Genomic DNA, 26,484 nt, shown 5'->3' with positions numbered 1-26,484 from the left:
CATTAATTTAGGTCTTCTTTAATTCCTCTCACCAAAGTTCTGTAGTTTTAATTGTACAAGTTGCTCACATATTTTGCTTAATTCATCCCAAAGAACTTTATGTTTTCTGATGCTACTGTAAATGGCATTCTAATGGCTAATGGCTAATCTTTAGCCATAATGTACAGGTGATATGCAAAGTTGTTTATTTGGGGTTGGGAGTTCACCAAGAGATTTGAGAAAAAGTAGAGATCTCAAATGATTAGGAGCATCTTGAAAACTAACCAGTTTTAACAGATATGCAAGAATAGTAAGTTGTTACCAATGAACGGATATAGGCACTAGGCATAGACAATTGCTAATGTCACAAAAAGAGACAGCCAGACATTATGCCCTCCTATGTAGTCTTACATTTTTTACATTCTTGATAAAAAAAGTCAAACATGAGTATCTAGCTTCTGGATCCAGCTGAAAATTTGGAAGAAAGACATGAACATGTTGAACTGCACCAAGAACATAAGCTCAGTAAAATTTAGATTGTGGCAAACTCTACAGGTAAACTGGGCTGAGGTTTTCAACAGATTAATTTGTAAGGAAATAAAAGGGATGGAAAAAGGGTCCTACAGAACGAAACATTTAGAACAAATATGAAGTTTTTACAAAATGGACAAGTCTAAACAATAATGTACATTTGGGCAATAAAACTATTTACAAATGTGAGGAAGTGATTACTATAAAAGTCAAGTTCAGGGTTGCTTTTGTGGAGAGAGGGGAAGTTGTGATTGGGAGGGGACATATGGTTCTGGAGTAGCCGGCAAACTTTTATTTCTTAACCTGGGTAGAATTCACCTTATAATAGTTCATTAAGCTATTTCTTTCATCCTTGTGGCTTTTAAATGCATATTTTATTTTACATTAAAAGGTTTTGTTAGTGGGTTTTTTTAGTTGTTGTTGTTTCCTCTTAGTATGACTTATCTAAGGTCTGGGATTGAAGAGTTTAAAAGTTATAGTGGTAGAATGGTGTTTGGTGATGATGAGAACTAAGACATGGCTACAGAAGTGATTGTTCACTTGAGGCAGGGATACTAGTGTGGTTAAATTTGAAGAACTAAGAAGCTAAGACTTGGTCAGGCACTGAAGGGAGAAGACTGTGAGCCAGGTTCTAAAGTCTGCCTAAGTGTGGGAGAGTGGCCTGGATGTTGGCAAAGATAAAAATGATGACCAGGTGCAGAGAAATATAACTGCACTCACAAAATAAAACAATATTTTAGAAGTGGCTGGGAGAAGCAAGAAACAGTTGAATCCACTTTCTCTCTGTGGGGTGTGTGAGAGTAAGCACAAGTCACCTGAAGAAAGGACTCATTACCTTTCAGGCACAGGCAGATTTCAGTTGAGGTTATGTGGTAGAGAAAATTTCTAGGAAAATATTAATGGTGAATGGTAATTTGCAAACAAAGAAACAGAAATTCCGAAAACACAGTGCAAAGGGTCACGAGGAAGGAGAAGGTGTGTGCGTGTGAGTGTGTACTGGGGATGGTACAGAGGAGCATGAAGAATTATGTAACTAACAGTACAGTAAGAGGCAACAAGAGAGGGCTCCTTTAAATAATCAAGAATGAAGAATGAGCATCATGGACAGAATGACTTGATGCCACTGTTGTGACTGGAGTTTGTTTGACGTGCTGGAATTACCTAAAATTTACAGGGGTAGTGCCTGAGGCCCGGTTATTGCAGCTGCCTCCATCTAATCACTTTATATATCAATGTTTCTACGGAAGATGTTCAAAGTTCTGAGGATAGAGGAAGCACCTTTCTCTCTGAGAGTGGTAGCTCTTATTATGACCAAGAGAAGGAGAATCAGAAGGGCTCCTCGATCCACCCCAACACTGTTAAGTCACTGGGTACACTTCTGGATCTCGGATGACATCAACTTTTTTTTCCCCAGAAATGTTTTATTCCAAATGTTACTGAAGTAGGGCAAGGCCAAATCCAAGACAGAAACAACGTATAAAGCCAGAAATGCATCAAGAGATGTGCTCACTCAGACCCTGGCCAGATGAACACTTAGACGATCAGTAAAGCAGCAATGGAACAAGTAAAGATAGGTATGTGAATTGATGTGTTATCATGATTCTGCCCCGGATTACCCCACCCTTCAACAAATGGGGGCTGAGGGTTGGAGCCCATGTATGTTGTCATCAGGGTTTATAGTAGTGAGAGAACAGACAACAGAAAAGAGAAGTCCTAAATAGTAGAAGAAAAGGAAAGTCTCCAGATGAAAAGTACACAAGGCAGTATACTAATGCATTCGGAGAATTTCCTTTTATGAAATACATTTACTTCTTACAGAACAATTTTAGAACTCTTTATGCTATTTTTTAAAATAAAAATTATGAAATAACCTATGTTTTTAAAACATATGTGCCATAGCATTTCTATGCTTTTTATTCAGTTTACCATAAAAACTATAAATTTTTAAAACTTTACATAAAAATTCAACTCAACTATTAATTACTATTACATGTTACTTGCTAATTGCATATTTAAAGTTTCTCTGTATACTTGATGGAGTTAGGGCATGATTGGGATAGGACTGAGAGATTTATTGTTTTTCAAACTTTTCTACCAAGGCATGAGTATCATCAGCACAGAGAACTCCCAGAGGCCAGGGCAATTGACCTGACACAAGCTGCTACAAGTCCAAACTTTCCAAAAAGTGTTTTTAGTTTGTTTTAAATTTGTATTATCCCATTCTAAATTTACATAAATTTTCTTTATATTCCATAATATGTGCATTTATTTTATCATATATTATTTTATCAATAACATATAATACTAGTTAATATATATTACATTAATATATATAATTTTATTATTTAAAAATTTTTAAATTATTGTCCATGGAGTAAAATTAACTCTTTGTAGAAATACATCATTTTTTTTGGAGGCTCCACATATCCTTAGAGCAAACTCCTAACTGAGAAACACAGCATTATAAACAATGCTATTTGCAGTGACAGGCTGGTTAGCTCAGCTGGTTAGAGCGTGGTGCTGATAAACAATGCTATTTGAATATTTTCCTTATGTATTCTTACCTCCATAGTAGGTGGAGTTTTTCTTGTTCTTCTAATCCAAGCTTGAAAGAAAAATAATATTTAAATGTCAGTTTTCCATAATTTGCACAAACATTTAATCATTCATGCATAAAACAAAAATTTTTTGAGTACCTACTATATATTGTTTTAGGTACTAGAGATACAGCATGGAATCAAACAGATGAAGTGTCTGCTCTCCTGAAGCATATATACTAGTGAAGAGAGGGTACAGAAAATAAACACAAAAACATGTCTGGTGGTGATCTGTGTTGTGAAAAAAACACAATAGCATAGAGAAAATAAATAGGGAAGAGTTTCATATCTTTAAAATCATACCTCATAATTGTCTGAATTTAATTTAGTGTATTTATGGCATACAGGCCAAATAAAAAATACAGTAACTACAAGGCAATATCAAAATTATATTATTCTGGAAATCTGAATTAGTTATTGTTTAATTTATAAAGGAAGGAACTTAGAAAAGTTTTCATTTATAGAGATTTCTCTTCTGATCTGCTCCAGTAAGCAGAGTATCATCAGTTTGTGAAAGTTATATGAAATAATATACGAGAGGTCTTCAAAAAGTTCATGGAAAGATTTGTATTATCTTTTAATTCCATTTGCCAATGAACTTTTTGAAGTACCCCCATATATAAATGCTTAGCTCAGAGCCTGGCATAAAGTAAGCACATAAGTCTAAATTACTGTTATTATTATCACTATTATTCAATAAATCTATTTTTTTAATAAAAGACTCAAGAAAGCAAAGTCAATAGTACCTGTTTGGCTTATAAGGAGATACAGGAGACTGTGAAAAAATACGCTGTGGGGAATATGGTCTTTAAAAAGTAGACAACCACTGTTTTATTAAGTTTAGTTAATTCGATCTTCATTACAAACTTGTGAGGTATCCTTATTTTATAGAGAAATGAAATAGCTTTCTCAAGTTTATACATTGAATAGTTATGGCAGGATTTGAATCCAGATCTGACCCTGTCTCTGTTGTCTCTAAAAACCATCCTCTACTAAGCAGTCTCTCAAACTTTAGTGAGTAACATACAAAGAACACTAAACTAGGAAGAGGAACATGTGCAACCCTAACTAAATGTCAGAAGAATTACTGATCCCATTTTATAGAAACTGAGGCTCAGAGAGATTAAGCAACTTGCCTAAGAGCATATAATGAACGAATAGCACACTGGAAATCAATCCCCAGTTGAAATGGTTCTAAAGTCTGACTTCTGCCCATTCACCAGCCAACCTCTCTGAACAGTTCCACCAGCCTGTCTTCTATCATCCAACTAGTAGCACCAGGACGTGTCCTCATGCAAAGCCCAGGACTGAGTGGTTGTGGGGGTAGAAACAGTGACATTCAACTGTAGGCCCGGGATTAGTCACGTTCCCCTGCTCAGTTCTCTCTTACACTGATCCCATACATGTATCTCTAATATATAGTTCCAGTGTTCTGCATTCTCTACTCCTGTTTCTGAACTTTTACCCTTGTTATTCTTTCCTGCATTCTTTCTCATTAGCTCTTCCACTCCTAGTTGGCCCATTTCTAGCCAAACTTGCACAGATTTTTACATCTCTTGTTAGGGTATAAGGTTGTCAAGGGCAGGATGCAGCCATGGGAGATTTATTTTTCTATCACCTAAATGACTTGAAAGAGTAGGTATTTAATACAATGTTGAATGAATACTTCCACTATAAAAACATTCACTGTAATAGGATTTTTACCTCTATTAGAAAATCCAGCTTAGCAATACCAAAATTCCACTGTATAGTCAAGGAAATAGGTGATTTGTAAAACTTTTCAATTGCCTCTTTACAGTCAAAATAAAAGTTACTTACATGTATATGATTTTCTTTTTTCTAGAAAATAAAAAGCTTCTTTTAAAATAATTTGACATGAGTCAGACACCTCTAAAAAGTTTTAAGCAATAAACCTTCAGTTTTAATTTAGGTTAGAAAGTTATTTCAGAAAAATCAACCGCTATGGCATGGGTCAGCAAACTATAGCCTCAAGCCAAATTCAGCCCACTGCTTGTTGTTACATTTTTAAATGGCTGGAAAAAAATCAAAAGAAAAGCAATATTTCATGACACATGAAAATCAGATAGGATTCAAAATTTCAGTATCTATAAATAAGGTTTTATTGGAACACAGTCATACTTATTTGTTTATGTATTATCTATGGCTGCTTTTGTGCCAAAACAGCAGAGCCGAGTAGTTGCAATAGACTAAGTGGCCCATAAAACCTAAATATTTACCACCTGGCTCTTTAAAGAGTTTGCCAACCCCTGTGTTAGAGCAATCATTAAGGTATAATCCCTTCAGCAGCAACTATATATCTTGATGCAAAACACTATCATATTATCTAAAATATTAGTCATTATTAATTATTATACTTTTTACTAACGATTACCATTTATACTAGAGTCTATGAACACATCAGTGGGCATAAGATCATGCTGAAAAAGTAAATTGGTACAGCCACTGTGGAAAACAGTATGGAGGCTCCTCAGAGAACTAAAAATAGATCTATGTTATGACCCAGCTATCCCACTACTGGGTATATTACATACCCAAAGGAAATGAAATCAACATATCAAACAGACATCTATACTCTCATGTTTATCATAGTACTAATCACAATAGCCAAGAGATGGAATCAATGTAAACGTCCATCAATGGATGAATGGATATACACACACAATGGAATACTACTCAGCTCTCTATATGTGTATATACACACATAAAGATACCCCATCATTTGCAGCAACATGGATAGAACTGGAAACCATCCTGTTAAATGAAGTAAGTCAGACACAAAAAGACAAATACCACATGATATAACTCATAAGTGTAATCTAAAAAAGAAAAGTGTTTCTCATAGAAGTACAGAGTAGTATAATGGTTACCAGAGGCCAAGGCCAGGGCCAGGGGGAGTGGGAGGGGGGGTGAAGGTGGGGGTTGGGAGAAGAAGAAAAGCGTTGGACTAATGGATACAAAACTAGGCTATCTACCCTAAGTGAATCATTGTTCAGTAAATGCATGTATTGAAACAACATACTGTGCTCCACAAATATATACAAATAAATGTTAAAATATTTTGAATAAAAAAAGGGTATATAGATCATCAGTATACACCTATGATGTATATGTAAATTATCATACTACGTGCAACACTGGAAAAGCCTACTCAAATCTCTTCCTAGTTATTACCCATCCATCTTCAACAAAAATATTCTATTTCTTAAAAAAAAAAAAAAAGGTATAAGGGCATAATGCATACTACTTACTATCACTATGAAAAAAACAACTCAAATTAACAATTTGTCTTTTTGATGAGTCCATAAAACAACATTTTCAGTTCACTTGTAAGGTTGGAAAAGAATCCAACTTCAACAGAATCCAAATCATTAAAAAAATCCAGTGTAGGTTAAAAGTTTGTAGAAACTCTGATATGTGTTTTCTAAAGCTTACTGGTTTTGTATACGTTTATAAAATTCATTCATAGATGTAAGAATGTAATAGAATTGAAATACTGAATGTATTAATACCCCTAGTCTATTCACTGTCACTACTCTCTAAGGATAGACAAGGGCTTCCTTTAGCTTTATTTTAAATGATAATTCAAAGGATCTTTGTTTTGTAGAGATATATAAATACAACTGCTGAAATAAGTTTATGTATTTTAATTCTATAATAACCAGATACTTGAAATGTCTTGTTCAGATGATGGTTGATACTACTACTGTTTATTATACATCCAGTAATTAAGATTATAGCTAGAAATGTTCAATGTGATCTCTCATTCATATAATCATACCCACTTTTCCAACTACTATATGCAACAAAGGAAATGCCCTGCTGAGGGCTGGCAAAGGTTAGGAGGAGAAAGGAATAAAATAAAGCATTAATATGAAATCATTACTTTTTTTAAACCTGAAAACAATCTGAAACTGAACCTCTAACCAATTATAAATTATATAATGATTTTGCCATTGTTAATTATATATGTATGGTAGATTCTATATCAGTCCTCTTTATAATGTAACCATTGTTTGAAGAGAATTTGGCAAGATATCCGGACAGTATATGTTTTAAAATCCTAGCTTCTTTCATCAATGTTCATTTACATTCTCATCAGTATGCATGAGATTTTCACTGAACTTTAATATTGCTATTGGAACATAACACACTATAATGAGTGTAAAAGTGAGCATGCAAATTAAAGCTTCCATAATCACTAAAAGAGACTAGAAGAAGCAGGCAGGAAAATACTTGATGAAGCATAAATTCTTCAAATCTCTGCAGGCGCTAAAAGCAGCAAATACACTTTTAGAAGCATTGCCAAGAGGCAAAGGTAAATGAAATATTCTATCACCAGATTCAGTAGGTGACCACTCAGAACCAAAATTATGGAAAGGTTATCAATAGTTTGCATCTAACATATATTGTGTTAGAAATACATGTTTACTTCACTAAAGGAAGAGACTGGAATAAAGCCTTTAAAAAATGATCTTTGCCAGTTCTGAGTGTTGACACTTAACAAGGAACTATAAAAATAGGAAATCCACATTTTTTAACAGTGAAAAGTCTTCAAAGGATATATTATGAAGTGAGTCATTTTCTGATTACTGACCTTTAGGTGTCTCTTAAGAATGTTATTAGATTAAAGTGTCATATTTAAGTTTCAAATTTTGTGATGCTCAGGCTATTACTGTTTTTTTGTTTATCAACTTTATTGAGATATAATTTACATATAATACAATGAAGCCATTTCAGGTGTACAACTTCACAAATTCTGACAAATGTATACAACCCTGTGACCAGCACCACAATCAGTACATAGCCTATTTATATCACTCCCCAAAGTTCTCCACAGTCTGTTTACATGCAAACAACCCCAAACCACTCACAGTCCTCAGACAATGAGTGATATACTTTCTATCACTGTAGATTAGTTTTGCTTTATCTATTATTTCATATAATGGAATCTTGCAGTATGCGCTCTTTTGCATCAGGCTTATTTTACTCAACATAATGTTCTTGAGGTTCATCCATGTTACTGTGTGTAGAAAACAGACTCATAAGTTAGCCTCCACAACCTCCACCTCTTAGTGTTCATGTCTTGTATGATCTCTCTCCGTTGGGTGAGAGCAAGACCTGTGACTTACTTCTAACTATGACAACATGGCCACCATTACATTAATGTAATATAATGTGATTACATTATCTAAGACTGTAGCACCTGTCTTGCTGTAATCTTTTTTCTCCCTTGCTGGCTGTAAGGAAAAAGTAGCCATGTTGGGAAACTCTATGGGGCAAGAAATTGCTGATGATCTCAAAGAATCAGAGTGATCTCTGGCCAAAAACCAGCAAAAAAACTGTTCTACTGTCCCAGTCCTACAACTGCAAGGAACTGAATGCTGCCAACAACCACATGAGTGGGAAGGTGGGTCTTTGCCCTCTCAAGCCTCTAGATGAGAATCCAGCCCTGGTGTTACCTTGACTGTAACTTTGTGAGATCCTAAGTAGAGAACCCAGCTAGGCTTTGCCTGGCCTTCTGACCCACAGAAACCATGATGGATATAGAGTTTCAGTTTGGAAAGATAAAGTTCTGAAGGTGGATGGTGCTGATGGTTGCACAACAGTATAAGTGTACTTAATGCCACTGAACTGCATGCTTAAAAATGGTTAAAATGGAAATTTTTATGTTATGTATACTTTATCACAATAAAAAGGGAGATAATAAAAAAAATCAGGGCTGAGCCCGTGGCGCACTCGGTAGCGTGCTGCGCTAGCAGCGTTCGGATCCTATATAAGAATGACCGGTGCACTCCCTGACTGAGCGCCGGTCACGGAAAAAAAAAAAAAAAAAAAAAAATCAATGCAATAAACTATATTAACAGAATTAAGGAGAATAATCATAAAAAACATCTTAAAAAATGCAGAAAAGACATTTGACAAAATCCAACATCATTTATGATGAAAACTCCCAGCAATCTAGGAATAAAAGGGAGGTTTCTTAACCTGATAGAAGGCATCTACAAAAACCCTACACCTAATATCACAGTTAATGGTGAAAAACTGAATGCTTTCCCCTGCTGTAGATTTGATGTCTCCTCCCCCCAGCACTTCACTGAGGCTTAATCCCCTACTGTAACTGCTGAGGGTGGGAAATTCTGTTATGGTAATTAAAAGGTGGGGCCTTGAAGAGGTGATTAGATTGTAGGACCATGCCATAGTGAATGGATTAATAATGGTGGCCATGGGCACGGTTCTGAGGGCTTTAAAAGGAGAGTGCCTGAGGAGCTACTTATCTGCTCCACCATTTTCTGCCATGTAGTACCCCTGCATTGCTGTAAAGCCACCACTGAAGAAAACCATCACCAGATGTGTTCCCTGGACTTTGGACTTCCTAGCCTCCGAAACTGTAAGCAATAAATTTCATTTTTTTACAAAGTACCCAGTTCCAGGTATTTTGTTATAAGCAACAGAAACGGACTAATACACCCTCTAAGATTGAGAAAAAGGCAAAGTTGTTCATATTTACCAGTTCTATTCATCAATGTTTTGAAGGTCCTTGCCAGTGCAGTAAGGTGTGGGGGAAGGGAGGGAGTGCAGGGGGAAAGCCTTACATACTGGAATAGAAGAAATTGAAAGAATAGACTGCTTATGTAGACAACCCCCAAAAGTTTACAGTAAAGGTGAAACAATACGTGAATTTAGGAACACTGTGTAAAGTACACTGTTGATATACAAAATCAACTGCATTTCTTTGTATAATCAATAAATAATTTGAAATTGAAGCAAAAAATTAGCAATGATACCAAAAAAATATGTGTAAGATCTGTAGCTGAAAACTGTAAAAAACTACTGATAAAATAAATGAAAGAAGACCTAAAGTAATGGAGAGAATATACTGCGTTCATAAATTAGAAGACTCATTGCTCTTTAAATTCATCTATATATTCAATGCATTTCCAGTGCATTCCTAGAAGAAATTTTTGTAAGAATAGAAGAGCAGGGCTGACCCCGTGGTGCACTCTGGAGAGTGCGGCGCTGGGAGCACAGAAGCGCTCCTGCTGCGGGTTCGGATCCTATATAGGAATGGCCGGTGCGCTCCCTGGCTGAGCGCAGTGCGGCCGGTCACAAAAAGACAAAAAAAAAAAAAAAAGAAGAAGAAGAGCAAACACTAAAAATCATATGTAACAAACAAGGGTCCAGGCTAACCAAAACAATTTTGAAAAAAAGTTGCAGAAATCAAATTACTTTATTTCAAAAGTTATTACAAAGCCTCAGTAATCAAGACAATTGGCACTGGCATAAGTACAGACACATAAATCCATGGGCAAAATAGAGAAAGCAGAAATAAATCCACATCCACACACATCTAGTCAATTGATGTTTGACAAAGATGCAAAGGTAATTCAATGATAAAAGGATGGTCATTTCCAAAATGGTGCTGGAAAAATTGGATATCCATATAAAAAACAAAATTGATACCTATACCAGAAACAAAAATTAATTCAAAATGGATCATAGGCATATGTGTAAAATCCCAAACTATAAAACTTCTAGGAAAAAAAATCACAGGAGGAAATATTCTTGACTGTGGGTTAGACTGTAACACCGATAGCATAATACGAAAAGGAAAAAAATGATAAATTGAAATCCATTAAAATTAAGAATGTGTACTCTTCAAAAGGCACTGTCAAGAGAATGAAAAGACAGCCACAGACTGGAAAAAATATTTGCAAATCACATTTCCAATAAAGAACTTGTATCCAGAATATATATGAAACTCTTATAACTAAAGAATTAGAAAACAAAATAAAATTCAAAAAATCTGAGCAAAGAGATATGAATAAACAGTACACCAAAGAAGATATACAGATGGCAAAAAAGGTCATGATAAGATTATATACATCAGTAGTCATTAGAGAATAACAACTAAAACCACAATGAGACACACTGCAACACACCTGTAAGAATGGTGCAAGTGTAATGAAACTGAGTGCTGGTGAAGATGAGGAGCCACTCAAACTCTCAAACGTTACTAATGGGATATGCAAGATGGTACAGCCACACTGAAAAACACTTTGGCAATTTTTTATAAAGTCAAATCTATACTTACCAAATGACCTAGCAAACCCGCACAAGGTATTTACTTAAAAGAAAGGTATGTTCACAGATTTGTACATGAATATGTGCATGAGTTAATACAGTGGCTTCACATGTAATTGCTATAAAGTGGAAAGGGCCCAAATGTCTTTCAACTGGTAAGTGCAAACTGGCATATCAATAGGACAGAATTCCATTCAGTAATAAAAAGGAATAAACTTACTGATTCATGCAAGCACGTGAGTGTTGCCTTCTGTTTCCAGCCAAGATGGAGCAACAGGGAAAAAATTATGTAAAACAATAATTTTTAAGGCAGTGAACATTGAGTAATGAAAGAGAGTAGTCTCAGAGAATGTCAAACAAACAAAGGTTACCCTCATGAACAGTTTACTGCTTTGAGAGTTTCTAGTCTGTGCCTCAGGGAGTGGATCCAGTCAAAACCCAGCCGACTACCTAAGTTAAGGAGATGGAGCTGAAGTTTAGGGAGACCAAGGTGACTAAAGTTTACAGGACAGAGTACTAGATAGGAAACACCTGCACAGAGAACAAACTCTGGAGACTGGCAGAGGTACCCTATCCAGGAAAGGAAATTCTTCAACATGATAAAAGCCATCTATGGGAAAACCTACAGACAACATCATATTTAATGGTGAAAAATTAAGTTAAATGTTTTCCCACTAATAACAATGCAAGAATATCTGCTCATCTATTCTGCTCAACAGTGTACTGGAGGTTCCAGCCAGTGCAAACAGGCAAAATTAAAAAAAAAAATTAAATGCATCCAGGTTTAAAAGAAAGAAGCAAAAATGATATTCTAAGTGGAAAATCTGATGGAACTGATAATACAACTGCTATAACTAAAGTAAATTCAGCAAAGTCACAGGATATAAAATCGATATACAAAAAGCCTATTGCGTATTTATATGAGAGCAACAGTCAGATTAAAACTTAAAAAAAAGTACCACTTATGATAGCATCAAAAATGTGAAATACTTACGGGTAAATCTGACAAAAGATGTGCAATATCTGTATAATGAAAACTACAAATTTTGCTGAGAGAATTAAAGAAGGCCTAAAGAAATGAAGAGATGTATTGTGTTCAGGGGTCTGAAGATCATTATTATTAAAATGCCAATTCTTTGCAAAGTGACCTAGAGATTCAAGAAATCCCAAAGAAAATTCCAAGAGGCATTTCTGCAGAAATTAACAAGCCTATTCTAAAATGTGTATGAAAATGCAAAGGACCTAGAATAGCCAAAACAACTTGGGAAAAAAATAATGAAGTTGGAGGACTAATAGTTCCTTATAACATGACTTACAAAGCTACAGTTATCAAGGAACTGAGGCCCTCAGTCATTTGCCAGACAGGACCGGAAGTCAGGCAACAGTAATCTGTGTGAGCTTGGAGGAAGACTGTCTATGACCTGACAACAGCCATGTAAATGAGCTTGAAAGTGTTTAATCCCAGAGTGCATCCTCGAGATGATTGCAGCCCAGGCCAACACGTTGATTATAGCCATGTCAGAGACCCTGAATTCAGAAGATCCACCTAAGTCACACCTGGACTCCTGACCCACAGAAACTGAGGTAATAAATGTTTGTTGTTTCAGGCCTCTAACTTTTGGAGTAATTTGTTATGCAGCAATAGATAACTAATACATGTAGCTATTTACCACTTGATAAGGATCACCAATGGCTCTCAGTAATTCCCAGCCAAACAATTTGGTTGAACAGTTATGTCCAGAGACTCTGGGTTGGGACATGACATAACTCACCTCTAGAGTCATGTATCATAAAACATCAGAGATAGATGGAGCCTTAAAGGATACTGAACCCAGCCTTTTAAATTTATAGACAAAAAACAGGGAGGTTTTGCCCAAAATGACCAACGTAGCAAATGGCCACTGTAGGACATGAATGTAACGTAGTTCTTGATGCTGGGATAGGGACAGCATCATGTCATGTCCATCATTTGATGAAGCTTACTTTGAAAATTCTTGATGGGGAGTTATTACAGTCTGAGAAAGACATGTTAAATAATTATTAACAATTATTAATACTAAAAGCAATAAAAGTGGATATGACATTTTATATGAGATATTAATTATTAAGAATGTTAATGACAGACAGGTATGCTGTAATATATTTAAAAAGTAATTTTTACCTAATTTTATTCTGAGGTTGTATTCTTACATTTTAATGAGTACATGTGGTAAGTAAAGTTTAACTTTCCATTAAAAAACAAAACAAAACTGGATTAGGGCCTTTTGGTCTCTTCCAACCATATGCTACTTTGCATGTATTTTAGGTCTCTCCTCAACACCAAAGTAACTTAAACTTACCAAAAACAACAAAAATGGAAGATAAAATATCAGGTGAATTACAGACAGACAGATTTTTGAGTGGCTCCATATAAGAACTACATCATGCCATGGATTAATTTAAAAGATTCATTGAAACTTTTATAAGATTGTCCAGTAGCTAGTACTATACTATCTCCCACAACTGAATCTTTGTCCAAGAACATTCTATATGTTTCAAAACAATTGCTCTGGTCTACTGTTCATGTCTTTCTGTCTTTCTCTCTCTCTCTCTCTCTCTCTCTCTCTCTCTCTCTCTCTCTCTCTCTCTGATGAAATACAGCCTTTATTTCTCCCTGGTATAATTTCTGAATTTCCAATTCTATTCCAAATCACTCATATTTTGGGTCTGAGCTACACTGATTTAATTGGTTTAGCTTCAAATACATTATAAAGTCAGGCAAAGCAGGTTTCCCTTTGTCAATCTTGTTTGCCCAGGATTTTCCAGCTATTCCTGCACATTAATACACCATTGGCAGAGGAGGATGGGGTGTCAAGAGGACAGCGGGGTCTGCAGAATCCCAGACCAGGGAGGACATGGGGACTGGGTCTCTCCTTGAGGGGTGAGGCTAGGGTCACACAAGACACAGCGATAGGGGCCATGAAGCACAGGTCTGAAATACAAAGAACGAATCTCATTCCCATGAGAAGGAGCAGCTCTTCCCACAACTGCTTGCGGGTCAGCAGGAAACTGTGAGCGCTGGTGGGGTGGGTCCTCTGCCTGGTAGGGCCTTGTGGGCATGGCCTGAGCCTCCACCCCACCCCAGCCCTGCTGGCCAACTGGACCACCTCTCTTTCCTCCCAACAGACTGGAGTCCCTGCTGTCTGTTGGGTCCACCTGGATGGGTTGGGGTCCAGTGGGGTCAGCTGCTGCCACCTGCTCAAGTTAAATGTTTCATACAATTTGAGGTAGAAGCCTAGAGCTGTGAGGGTGCTGACATGAATGCTGAGATGTTTCTTCTTAACCAATTGAACAGTCAAGGCACTGATTTTTCTCAAGCGAATGAACCGTGTGTCCTGTGGGGCTGCAGGCGCCACTTAGGGTTGAGTGGGGACCTGGACGACAATGGGGAGGGCATGGGTGTCTGTTATCCAGTCCTGAGAACAGGTTATTTAACTAGCCAGGGCTTGGGTTGTCTGTTCTGGGCACGGACACCAGAATCCAACCCGCAAAACCCTGCACCGTGTGCCATTTCACATGGTTCCATCTGACTAATTTTCATCTTTGTCTCCATTCACCCATGACTCAACCCTGGGTCCAGGGTGTACTTTCAATTTCAAATGCATTCATTCAGCAAATACTGATTGAACTTGTACCTAACTACTTTAAAGTATGGAGCTAGGCCCTGAAAATGCAATGATGAACAAGGTAAGGACCTCTCCTTAAAGAATCTTCAAGTCCAGGGGGAGGAGGTAAATAAGTAAACAGGGAATCTGCTATAGTATGCTAAATGTTCTGATTGGAGAGGCACAAAGTGAGATTAAAAAAAAAAAAGGAACATCCCACCTAGCACTAGGGGAGAGAGGTAAGGTCAGAAAAGCCTTCCAAAGGGAATTTATGTGTACTCCAAAACTTGAAAGATAAATAGGAGGTAGCTAAGTTATTAATGAGCTTGGCAGTATAATATAATATTAAAAGTAAAGACTTTGGAAACAGATAATTTGGGCTCAAACTGGGCCTCTAGATGTTGTTTGTTCTTAGGAAGTTATTTAACCACTCTGCTTCATTAGGAGGAATCAAGAGGAATTTATACAAGTTCTCATTACCATATCTACCCATCTACCTGCATCTATGCCCATATACTCTGCTTTTCTACTACTACTACTGATAATTTTCCATGCTCTTGTCAAAGGCCAAATATTCCACCTGTGTACTAGATCCTTTCCCACCCTGCCTTATGAAGGACTTTCTCTTTCCCGCATTATAAATGCTTCCTTTTTTATTGGATCTTTCCCATCACTATTACAAAATTCGATTACTTCTCCTATCTTTAAAACAAAACAAAACTTTCTCCACTTTCCTCTCCAGGTACTGCCTCATTCCTCTCCTTTTCTTTACAGATCTCCTTATAAACACTGTCTATACTCATTCTCTCCAAATTCTCTCTTGACGTTCTTTTTTCTAACAGCTTTTTGCTCCTGTCACCCACAGAACCATTTTTGTCAGGATTCCTAATGACTTCTCTGTTCTTAAAGCAAAAAGTTAGTTTTTAGTCCTCATCTTGATCACTTCTTCCTCCTTGATATCTGGCTTCCAGTACATGACACTTTTCTTTTTTCTCCCTCTTTTCTGGCTGCTCCTTTTTTGTCTCTACTGTCACTAAACCTTGGAGTAGCCTAGGAGTCAGTCTTTGAACTTCTCATTTTCTATTTACTCTCATTCCCTTTGTGATCTCATTTAGTCTCATAGCTTTATATACCATTCATTTGCAGGCAACTCCCAAATTTTATCTCCAGCCCAGATATTTCCACTAAATTCTTGGCTCATATGCAATTTGACATGTTTTCTTGGATGTCTAATAGGCACCTCAAACTTACCATGTCCAAAATTTATTTCATTTTTTCCCCTCTAACTTGATCCTTCCACAGTCTTGCCCATCTCAGTTAACAGCAACTCCACTTTCTCAGGTGAGACCAAATTGCTTAAGAGTTATCATTGATTGATCTCTTTCTCTCACACTCCATATCCAATATGTCAGCAACTCCTGTTGGCTCTACCTTTACAGTAGATCCAGAATGCAACTATTTCTTTCCACTCCCACTGTTACTCTGGTCCAAGTCACAAACATCCCTTGCCTCAATTATTATGAGCTTTCTTTCTCCAGGTTTTGCCTATGTCCGCATCAGTCTCTTTGCAATGCAACAGCCAAAACGACTATGTTAAATATAACTTAGAGCAAATGACTACTCTTTTCAAAACCCAATGGCTTCCAATCTCACTCAGAGTAAAAGAAAGAGTCCTTACAAAGGCCTACAAGGCCCAAGAAGATTAGGCATCCTGTTAACTCGCTAGCCTCATCGCCTATTAATTTCTCTCTGGCTCTATCCCAGTAACATTGGCTTTCTTGCTGTTCCTTAAACACTTGAGCATGTTCCTGCCTCAGGGCTTTTGCATTAGCTCTCCAGTAATGCTCCTCTGCTAGTTATCTGCATGGTCAGCTCTTTTCTGTCTTTATTCAGAGGACATCTTCTCAGCAAGGCCTTTTCTGAACACTATCTAAAACTGCAAAACCCTGCCCAACATTCCTCATGCCCTTTTCCTGCTTTATTTTCTCTGGCCATTAACATACTATATAGTTTAGTTATCTATCTGGTTTACTGTCTTTCTCCCATCCATTCTCCCACTCCAGAATGTAAGCTCCATAAATGAAGAAGTTTTCAACAGATGCTTACTAAATAAATGAATTAAAAGAGTACACTGTCTAAACTATATTGTGGGAGAATATGCAACTTCTGGGTACCTGTACTCCGCTATGAATAACTGACAAATGTAATATTTATCTGGATCTGAAAATATTTTAGATTCACTTGGTGTTGACACCATTTACTTTAAAAGTTTTTTTCTCTCTGCTTCCCTTTATATAGTATTGTGTGTGTTTGTTTATATTTTAATTTACTTTTTCATGGCGTAGAGTTCTTATTTTTTACATTTAATTGATGTGCACCCCTGTAAAAATAATTTTTGTTTCAGCGTTTGGTTGATACATTTGTTTTAAGGGTATGCCCCAAGGGATAGTTATGCTGAATTACTAGATCAAGACAGAGCCATAAAAAGCATTAGAATTTCATTCTAATTCTCTAAAAGTCTCAAAAGCTGAAAAATGAGTCATAACCTGTTTGTTTATTTATAACTTAATTTATATAAACATTTAAATTCTATACTATTATTGGAAAAAATGACAAAATAGGCTCATTATAAGAAGGCACAAGCATTATTTGAAAATTGCAAATGTAGCCTATAACACTGGAAAATTTGTTAAAATAAGAAAGCTCAATTACTCCTCCTAGAAGTTGCCAATTAACATTCTGTAGTTCTTCAAAAAACTCTGTTATCTACCCATTTTTATGCTCTTTTCTCATAGTTGTAGTATTTTCATAGCTAATAAGCAGAAATGAAAAAGATATTTTCACTGAAATAATATTTGCACTCACATGCTGGGTATAGTTACAGTGTCTACCTTATAAGATTGTTGTGATGATTAAATATGATAATGATTGTAAAGTAATGGCATAATACCAAGCTTACAGGTAAACATTTAATAAGTGTAAAGTGATATATAAGATAGGTATTGGTGTTTCAATTAATGTTTTTTTAGTTGTAAATCACAAAAGCTAACTCAGGTTATATTTCATGTGTTCAATAAATATGTACTGAGCACCTACTATGTGCCTTATTGTGTACCAGGCATTATGCTAAGAACTGGTAAGCAAAAAAGGGAAATTTATCACAAGGATATGCATGTCATCTAGAACTCAGACTTACAGCAGAACTTCATTCAGAAAGAAATTGAACTGGGAATTGGAAAGCTGTTGGAGCCTAAAGAGTTCTCTGTCTATGTACTTTTCTTAGCAAACTGGTTTCAGTTTTCTTTGCAGCAGATCAGTTTTTTTTTGTAATAAAACATTGATGGTGGACTGAATTTGGCCACTCACAGGCTATCTAGTTCATAAGTAACTGTTCCAGCCATACTGAGAGACTAACTGTTGCTGTCTTATCTCCCTTTGATCTTTTATCTTAACCTCAAAGTCTTAAGATAGGGATTAGGTGCCCATTCTTGCCTAAACAGGAGGTCAACTAACAGGTCCTGGGGTTGTGCAAGTGCAGGGTCAGTACATTAAGAATGAATGCCTCCTTAAATTCTGCATCTTAGGAGTTTCGCTTGCCTCACTCTAGTCCAAGTTCTGCTAATGCTTAATAGTTCTTTTTGTTATACATGCGTTCCCTTAGTAAAAGTTGGTACCTCCACAACTTTCAAAGAAAAGCAATGATTAAAAAAAAAAAGTTTCTGGGATTCAGACTGTAAAAGTTTTTGCAAAGAGAAGAAGCATGTAAATATACATGTTCTTATTGATTTTGCATATCATTAAACGATTTGCCTCCCAGTAGATTCTAATAAAAGTAGAAACTTACCTTCCCATTCTGTTGGGATATCCCCTACTTCATAGTTTACTTCTTTTTTATTTGCTGCTTCTACAAGTCTTTTCTCTCGAATAGTTTGTCCTATAAGACAAAAATGATTAATACACTTTTAAATGATCCCATGATATAATAGTTACTATCAGTAATATCTTCTCTTTTGATATTGCATAACTCTTCACGTGGTAAAAGAATAAAATTAACAGGAAGAAGAATAGATTCCATTTAGAATTAGGTATGTCAGAAAAGGCAATTTCTAAATTACTGAAAAAATTTAAAATTTTCTACCACAATATGCAACATTAATTTTGGTAAAATAAATCTAGATTCTATGTATAGACAAAGAACCAATTAATCCTGTAGGGCACTAATGTAATGGCTAATAAAAAAACATTTTAATAATGAAAAGAATGTTTGCCTCCTTCAAACTCACGAGTATATATGTTAGAGGTGCCAATGGCTGCTGAGTTTTCCCAAGGGAATAGACGTTCATGGCCTTTACTAAGTATGTAATAGACCACAAGACCCTGCTGCCACCCTGCCCCCACATACACTGGCAAACCCAAGGGAATCAAGCCATGGGCTGGATTGTGAAGCCCATTTGAGTAACTACCTCTCAAGGGAATCTAAAGAAAGAAGGAAGAAAAAACTGGTCAGCCTCAGGTATAATTCTTCAGGTGAGAGTTTAATACCTGGAGTGGAATAGTAGCAATGTAGAAACATTAAAGCAGAGGGAACAGTAAAGAAAAAGATTGAGAGAGGTCAAGGATGGATAAGAATGCCTATTAATTATACTTCTCGATAATAAAAAGGTGATTAATGCATATTTTAAGTTCATATAGAAGGCATAAAACTATTTGTTATTTTCTTCTATTTTCAGAAAGTCTTGATTATATCCTTGAAAGCAGCTTTGTCAAAATGGTGACTTCAAAACATGTTTCTTTGTAATTGAACCTTTGAGCCTGGGGAAACCCAGTAGGTTTTCTATTTTCCGATAGTTAACAAGTAGGCCTGCCTACTCCAGGGAATGTGAGTGGAGACAGAGAAGACATTGGTGAGCAATGATAAAGGGGAACATCATGGCATAAGAGTGATCAGACCAGTCAGGGAGAGAAAACTGGGCCTTACAAAATATTCCTTTCTCAAGGGCATGCCTGGGGTCCTTAGGCAGGAGCCAAGGGCCAGCCCCCTCCACCCGGAAGCAGGCAAGAAACAACAAAGCATGCCCAGGGTCCTTAGGCAGGAGCCAAAGGCCATCCCCCTCCACCCAGATGCAGGCAAGAAACAGAGCGTGCCCAGGGTCCTTAGGCAGGAGCCAAGGGCCAGCCCCCTCCACCAGGACACAGGCAACAAAAACAGCATGCCCACCGTCCTTAGGCAGGAGCCGAGGACCAGCTCCCTACCCAAATGCAGGTATGAAACAGTGCACACCCAGGGTCTTAAAACAGGAGCCGAGGGCAGCATCCCCAGGAGCACACCAAAAACACCATTTGTGTGCAAGTGGCCCACCACAGCTACTGCCACAGCTGCTGCAAAAGCAGGAGATGCCACAGCAGTAGCCATAGATACCATACAGGTGGCCCTCCAGACACTCAACTACATTGACACAAGGAGAGTCATCAGTGGAGACTGGAAAAAGAAGAGGACGTCTCTCTCCTCAAAGCTCACTCCAGAGTAACAGAAGAAGCAATTGCTCTACTAGATGACCAGACAGCAATGTAGAGATACTAGAAATATGAAAACCCAAGAAAATGTGACATCACCAAAAGAATACAGTAATTCTCAAATACAAGACCCTATAGAGCAGGAAACCCTTGAAATGACTGAAAAGGAATTCCAAACAACAATCTTAAGGAAACTGAGACAGCAGAAGACTCACTTAGACAACAGAATGAAACAAACAAACAAGACCCAGGATATGAAAGAGGAAATTTACAAAGAGATTAATATCTTAAAATACAATGTAGCATTTTAATATATTGTTTACAAGTATTAACTTTCCTGTCTAAGCACTGCATAAGCCCTGCATCCTATAAATTTTAATCTGTTGTGCTGATTTTTATCTCAAAGTACCCTCTAATTTCCCTTTAATATTTCTTCTTACCCATTGTTTATTTAGGAAAGTGTTGTATAATTACCACAAATTTGAGAATTTTCTAAATTTCCTTCTGTTGTTGTGGTCAGAGAACATATTTTCTATCAATCTTTATAAATGTATTAAGACTTGTTTTGTGGCCAAAAAAAATAAAAACAAAAAACCAAACACACAAAACCCCTAAAAAACAAAAAAACAAAACACTCCTTTCTCTTACCTCTCCTAGGCCAATCTTACACTATGCTAAATAGAATGGATGATATATTAAAGAAACTGACCTTGTTATCTGCAAATCTCTCTCCTATACTACCTAAAATTCTACTAAGTAAACATTTTTTCAAGTGTGGTTAAGGAAACTCCTGGGAATGACTATGCAGGAGAGAGGAAGGCACAAAAAGGGCAGCCTGAGAAGACTGAATGGCTAGTTTTATTTCCTCAGCCTTAGTAATATGGAAGTTCATAGACAAGCTGTTAGTGGCTAATAACCCTCAAGTATGCAGTCAGGGAAGCTCTGCATTACATTATGAACTCATTTTAATCAGGTTGATTTAATCCTAACACACAGGTTCCCTAAGTTTTACAAAGAGGAGTTATCTTTTGCTTATCTTACCCAATAAATTTACAGTAGGGTAAGGGATTGGTAGTAAAAATCTCTAAGTTGTAGGGTCAAGGGTTAGGGTAGAGAGAGCACGTAATAGTGATAGCTGCATTTCTCTCACACTAGAGGCTCAATATATGTACAGGTTTTTTTTTTTTTTTACTAAAATGATTACATTCACATATATAAATACATCATCATAATAAGAGTTACTACAAATTTAGTATACAGTAAAGCTTGTTTACCTAACAATTTTCAAAATGTTTGAAAGTCAAAATGCCTGTGTCTTCATCTAGTCCTTATCTAAATACCAATATATTAAGTATGTCCTTTTAGCAATAACAGTTACAGAGGAAAACTATCACCTAAAATATAAAATGCTAAAACATGGGATTTTAAAAGTATATGTATAAGTTATAAGCTTTTAAATGTTCATCAATAAAGTTTAGCACATGGGAAGAGGAGAGGTCTACAGTTTCCAGTAGCACTACTAAATGCATATAACAGTAGATCTGTATATCTGTGACATAAAAATTAACTCTTTATTTCTACTCTTAGGTCTATAAACTTCTACAAATTTTCAAAGTCAAAAGTCATACCTATTTGTGTGTGGAAAGACAGTAATTCACGAGCTAGTTTAACTCCTTGATAATTGCTGAATAAACATCTGTTTACAAATAGGTGATATAAAAGATGTGTTTTGAAAAGTACACAGCTTTAGAAATATGGAATAAAACTATTAATTTATTGAGTAAATTCTTTGTAATGAGATATATGTCCCCCTGCCCCCCAAATAAATTGTTTTATTCTACTCCATTCTTTGGAATAAATCCTATTTGTATTATTTTTAAGGACTAGGAATGAGATTTATGCCTCCCACTGAGTAAGAAGTTATGCACAAACTGCACACGTACTTATACTAATATGTTTTCAAGCAATATTTGTAAAGACAACTCTACTTATCACAGCAAAAAAATTTCCATCCTAGTAAGTGAGCAAATTTAAGTAGTACCTGCTCAAGTGTCAAAATTTTAGGGTCTAATTTACATCTTAAAATTAACTTAACAATAACATTTAATCTAATATATGTTTAGGTTTAATAAGTCCTAATACAATAAGAAAGAATTGACATAGGTGCATTCAATGAGTATTATTAAGTAAAACAATGCATAGTTGTTTTACTTAACACTAAGCAGTATTAGATTTAATTGAAACAATCAAAACAAAAATTTGAATTTAGGAAGATAGTAATGATCAATGGTCTATGGATTTAAAGACCACAGAAGTGAAGACTGTATTTTAAAGACTGCACATTTTTCAAACTTAAATTTTAAAGCTAGCTGCTATTAATTGTCCTAGGAGGACGGCAGATTTCCTATTCTTTTGTTTAGAAAAACATGGAACCATTTAGTTAAAAAAAGGGGGGGGGGCGAGATTCCCCAGACATAGGGTAGATGACAAAAGGCTTACGTTCAAGACAGATTTAATCTGTTCTACTGAGCTTTTGGGATAGACACAGACATGGGAAGGAGGATCTAGAGCAGAGAGTTCTAAACTTCAGTACCATCTTTACAATTTTTGCCATAACTTATGGCATCCTTAATATTTCTCTTTAAGCTGACTTGCTTTTACTTCAATATTAGGTTTTACCTTGCTCTAAAATATACCCATGAAATTATTGACTTAATATACTAATTGCACTTTTTGTTCACATGTACAATAAAATAGATACACATCTTAAAAATTTTAAGGGCTGTGTTCGTATCATCTGAAGTCACCTTTTACACCACACTTGGGAAACCACACTGCAGACCACACTGGTCTATAGAGACAGACCCAGCAACACATATGGTGATACAGGACATAGGAACCAACAAAACCAGCAAGAAATTCCTGTGGGTATCAAACGGCTGATTAATATCAAAATCTTGCTTGGACTATGTTTATTCTTCATTTCATAAAATCCTGTTATGAACAACCATCTTTTGTTAGGTTTGAAGGAAGAGGAAAGAGGTCCTAGAATTCCAGGGATGACCAGAAAAAAAACCCCAGCTAACATTTATGGCACGTTTCCATGTGCCAGACATTGAGTTTTAGCTTTGTGGAGGATACCAACATTAATAAAGCAAATGTAGTTTTAGCAAGGCCAAAGCCCTTTAGTTTAAGGAATTGCCTAACTTTTTAGAATTGCACATAAAAATGCTAAGCTTGGGAAAAACAGAAAACTTTCCCAGGACTAAAGTCTCTGTTGTAGATAAAAAAACTAACACAGCAAAAGTGCTTACTATGAGGTTAGATGCCCTTGGTGCAGCTAAACCTAATGAGGAGAAAGTATGTGAACTAAAAGCTTCAGGGTTAATAGTTAGGATGTTCCACATCTCGTCTTCAGCTGTTTCTTTGAGTTTCTTGGGGAACTAAGTGTTGCTATGACAATTATCTCATTGTTCTTTTTGTAAGCACTTATGTTCCTTTTCTGTAACTTGCTTGCCTGGACAATAAAAACTGAGAGAAAACCTCTTTGGGGTTATTTCCTAGGAATTCTTCTCTCTTGAAGGAATTGCCTGGGATTAACCCCTTCTTGGCTTCTCACTGCTCTGGAGAAATGGGCTTTGAGTAATCCTTTGTATCTCCATCACCCTGGGAGAGGTGACATAGCTCTGTATGAGTAATTTTTTTGTTGTTGTTCTTTTATTCTTCTTATATGAATAATTTCACTTAAGCTTTACAACTCTGCAAGGTACTATTATTATTTCCTTTTTAAACAGAGATTGAAGCTTAAGAGAACTTAAGACATTTACTTCACGTCATTTGCTAGCAAACAGGAACCAGGACTTGAACACAGGTCTTTTGACTCCAGATACTAGATACTTAACCACTAAGACATTTTGCCAGATTTTAAGACAACATTTAAGACAAATATTACATCTATAAACCCACTACATTTCAGTTAGTAAAACACAAAGGCTAAGCCAAAAGCAAAACTGCCATTTCTCAGAAGATTAAAAGTCAACTATTTCTCTCCAAAAAAGAAAAACCACTGTTTTTCTTAGGGTATTTGCAGAATGCAGAAAACACATCTTAAATCATTTTTTAACAATCATTTAATATTCACTAAATGTTCACTGAAGAAAATCTGGAAAATACAGAAAAGTAGAAGAAAATAAAAATCACCCATAACCCCACCACCAAAATATCATATAATTAACACTTTACTGTATTTCCTTTCAGTCTTTTCAGTAAATTATAAACACAAGTATTTATACATATATGTATATATATGTATAAAGCATACATGTATGACCTCAATCTTACGGATGTTTACGTGTACGTGTATATATACACACACAAATACATATACACACACATACACATCCACAAGATTGAGATCATACATGTATCCTTTTTTCCCCACCACATGAAAAATATATCTTTGATCCATAACTTAAAAAATCACTATTCAGTTTCCAAACTTGTTCTGACATTCTGAGGAAAAAGGAAGCTCCTGTATAAGTGTTAATAACATTTTTTGGTTCAACTGCATTTTAAATGTGAAGACAAAAATAAAAGAGATTGCTTCTTTGAAGAATAGGTAATAAAGCAAGTTAAAATAAACAAAGGAAAATTTATGTTAATTAATAACATTTTTTTGTTCAACTGTATTTTAAATGTGAAGACAAAAATAAAAGAGATTGCTTCTTTAAAGAATAGGTAATAAAGCAAGTTAAAATAAATAAAGGAAAATTTATGTTAATTAAAAGATGGGTATCAGTATGCCATGCTAAGTAAATTTTACAAATTAAGGCAGAACTTCAAGATCTGGCAAGGAAGAGGTAAAGTGCAGCTATCCATTTAATATCCTAGCCACCAAAAGAATTCTCTCTTCTGAGAGACAAAAATTCACCATGCAAAAAAGTTTTCAGGCCTTTTTTTTCTCACCTCATTTTATAAATTTCTGATCTAGAAGAAGACAGATGAAGCAATACTGGGGAAAGAAAAAATGCTTTGAGGAATTCCCTGAAATTAGCAGGCACTTACCCTACAAAGAAAAAAGAGTCGTTAGAGACTCCCAACCCCACTGGTGAAGGGAGAAAGCCCAGATATTCTCTATTCTCAGATCAAGTGTCTGTAAGAGAATCATCAGTGTATGTCTTGTTGGGAAACACTTGGGATTTCTTGATATTTTCAGGATGACGATTGTATTGTCAGTCTTGTGGTATTTCCCCTAAAAATTTAAAAATTATTTATTTTTGAATATGCTATGTAAGTACAGTGGAAAAATCTCCCTTCTGTTCCTGTTTCTTGGCCATTCAGTTATCCTCTGAGGTGGCAAATACAATGACCAGTTTCTAAAATAATATTCTAGGGATAACTTATAGATGTACAAATATATATGCAAGATTTTTTTGGTGGGGGAGACACAAATTTTAGCATACCGATCATATGGCTTTGCATCTTGCATTTTTTCCCCTTAATTACCTACCTTGGAGATTACACATAAGTACAAAAAGATCCCTGTCATAATTTTAAACAAACATGGAATAGTACATCGAATGGGTATATCATAATTTTTTAATCTCATTCCTTACTAATAAATATATGTTGTTCCTGATCTTTTGCTATTACAAACAATGCTGCAATGAATAACCTTATATATATGTTATGTTTTTTCAAATCAGTGCAAATATATCCGTGAGCTAAATTCCCAGGAATAGAATTGCTAAGTCAAGTGGAATGTGTATTTGTAATTTTGACAACTCTTTCCAAATTACCTTCCTTAGAGGTTGCAACAATTTAAATCCACAAACAGAGAGTAAAAGCACATTTCCCCAATACCCTTACCCTTAATCTTTGCCATATGATAGGTTAAAAAATGGTAACTTGTAATTTTAATTTCTCTTTTGTGACAAGGTTGGCACCATTTCATTTTAAGATCTTAAAGTCTCATTTCATTTTGTACCACTTTTTCTGTAAATTAAGTCCTTTGACCATTTTTCTATTGATTGTTGGTCTCTTAATCATGATTTGTAGGAGTGCTTTATATATTTTAAAAGCTTATATATTTTGTCATTGATATGAATTGAAAATAT

At 35.8% G+C, this 26,484-nt stretch overlaps 1 protein-coding gene across 3 annotated transcripts in view; it reads right to left on the bottom strand.

Annotated features, from left to right (window-relative positions):
* The window catches only part of NDUFAF2 (NADH:ubiquinone oxidoreductase complex assembly factor 2), a 175,037-nt gene that overhangs the window by 39,012 nt on the left and 109,541 nt on the right, over positions 1-26,484 (bottom strand). For all 3 annotated transcript variants that reach the window (XM_063086403.1, XM_063086407.1, XM_063086406.1), the window contains 2 exons: positions 18,699-18,788; positions 3,075-3,115 (listed from right to left, as the gene is read on the bottom strand). In XM_063086403.1, the coding sequence (XP_062942473.1) occupies positions 3,075-3,115; positions 18,699-18,788 (131 nt within the window). The remainder of the gene's footprint in view (positions 1-3,074; positions 3,116-18,698; positions 18,789-26,484) is intronic.

The sequence above is a fragment of the Cynocephalus volans genome, chromosome 2, assembly GCF_027409185.1.
Source record: "Cynocephalus volans isolate mCynVol1 chromosome 2, mCynVol1.pri, whole genome shotgun sequence".
NCBI lineage: Eukaryota > Metazoa > Chordata > Mammalia > Dermoptera > Cynocephalidae > Cynocephalus > Cynocephalus volans.
Note: the sequence above shows the minus strand (reverse complement) of the source record. Positions and strands in the feature narration are given on the sequence as shown.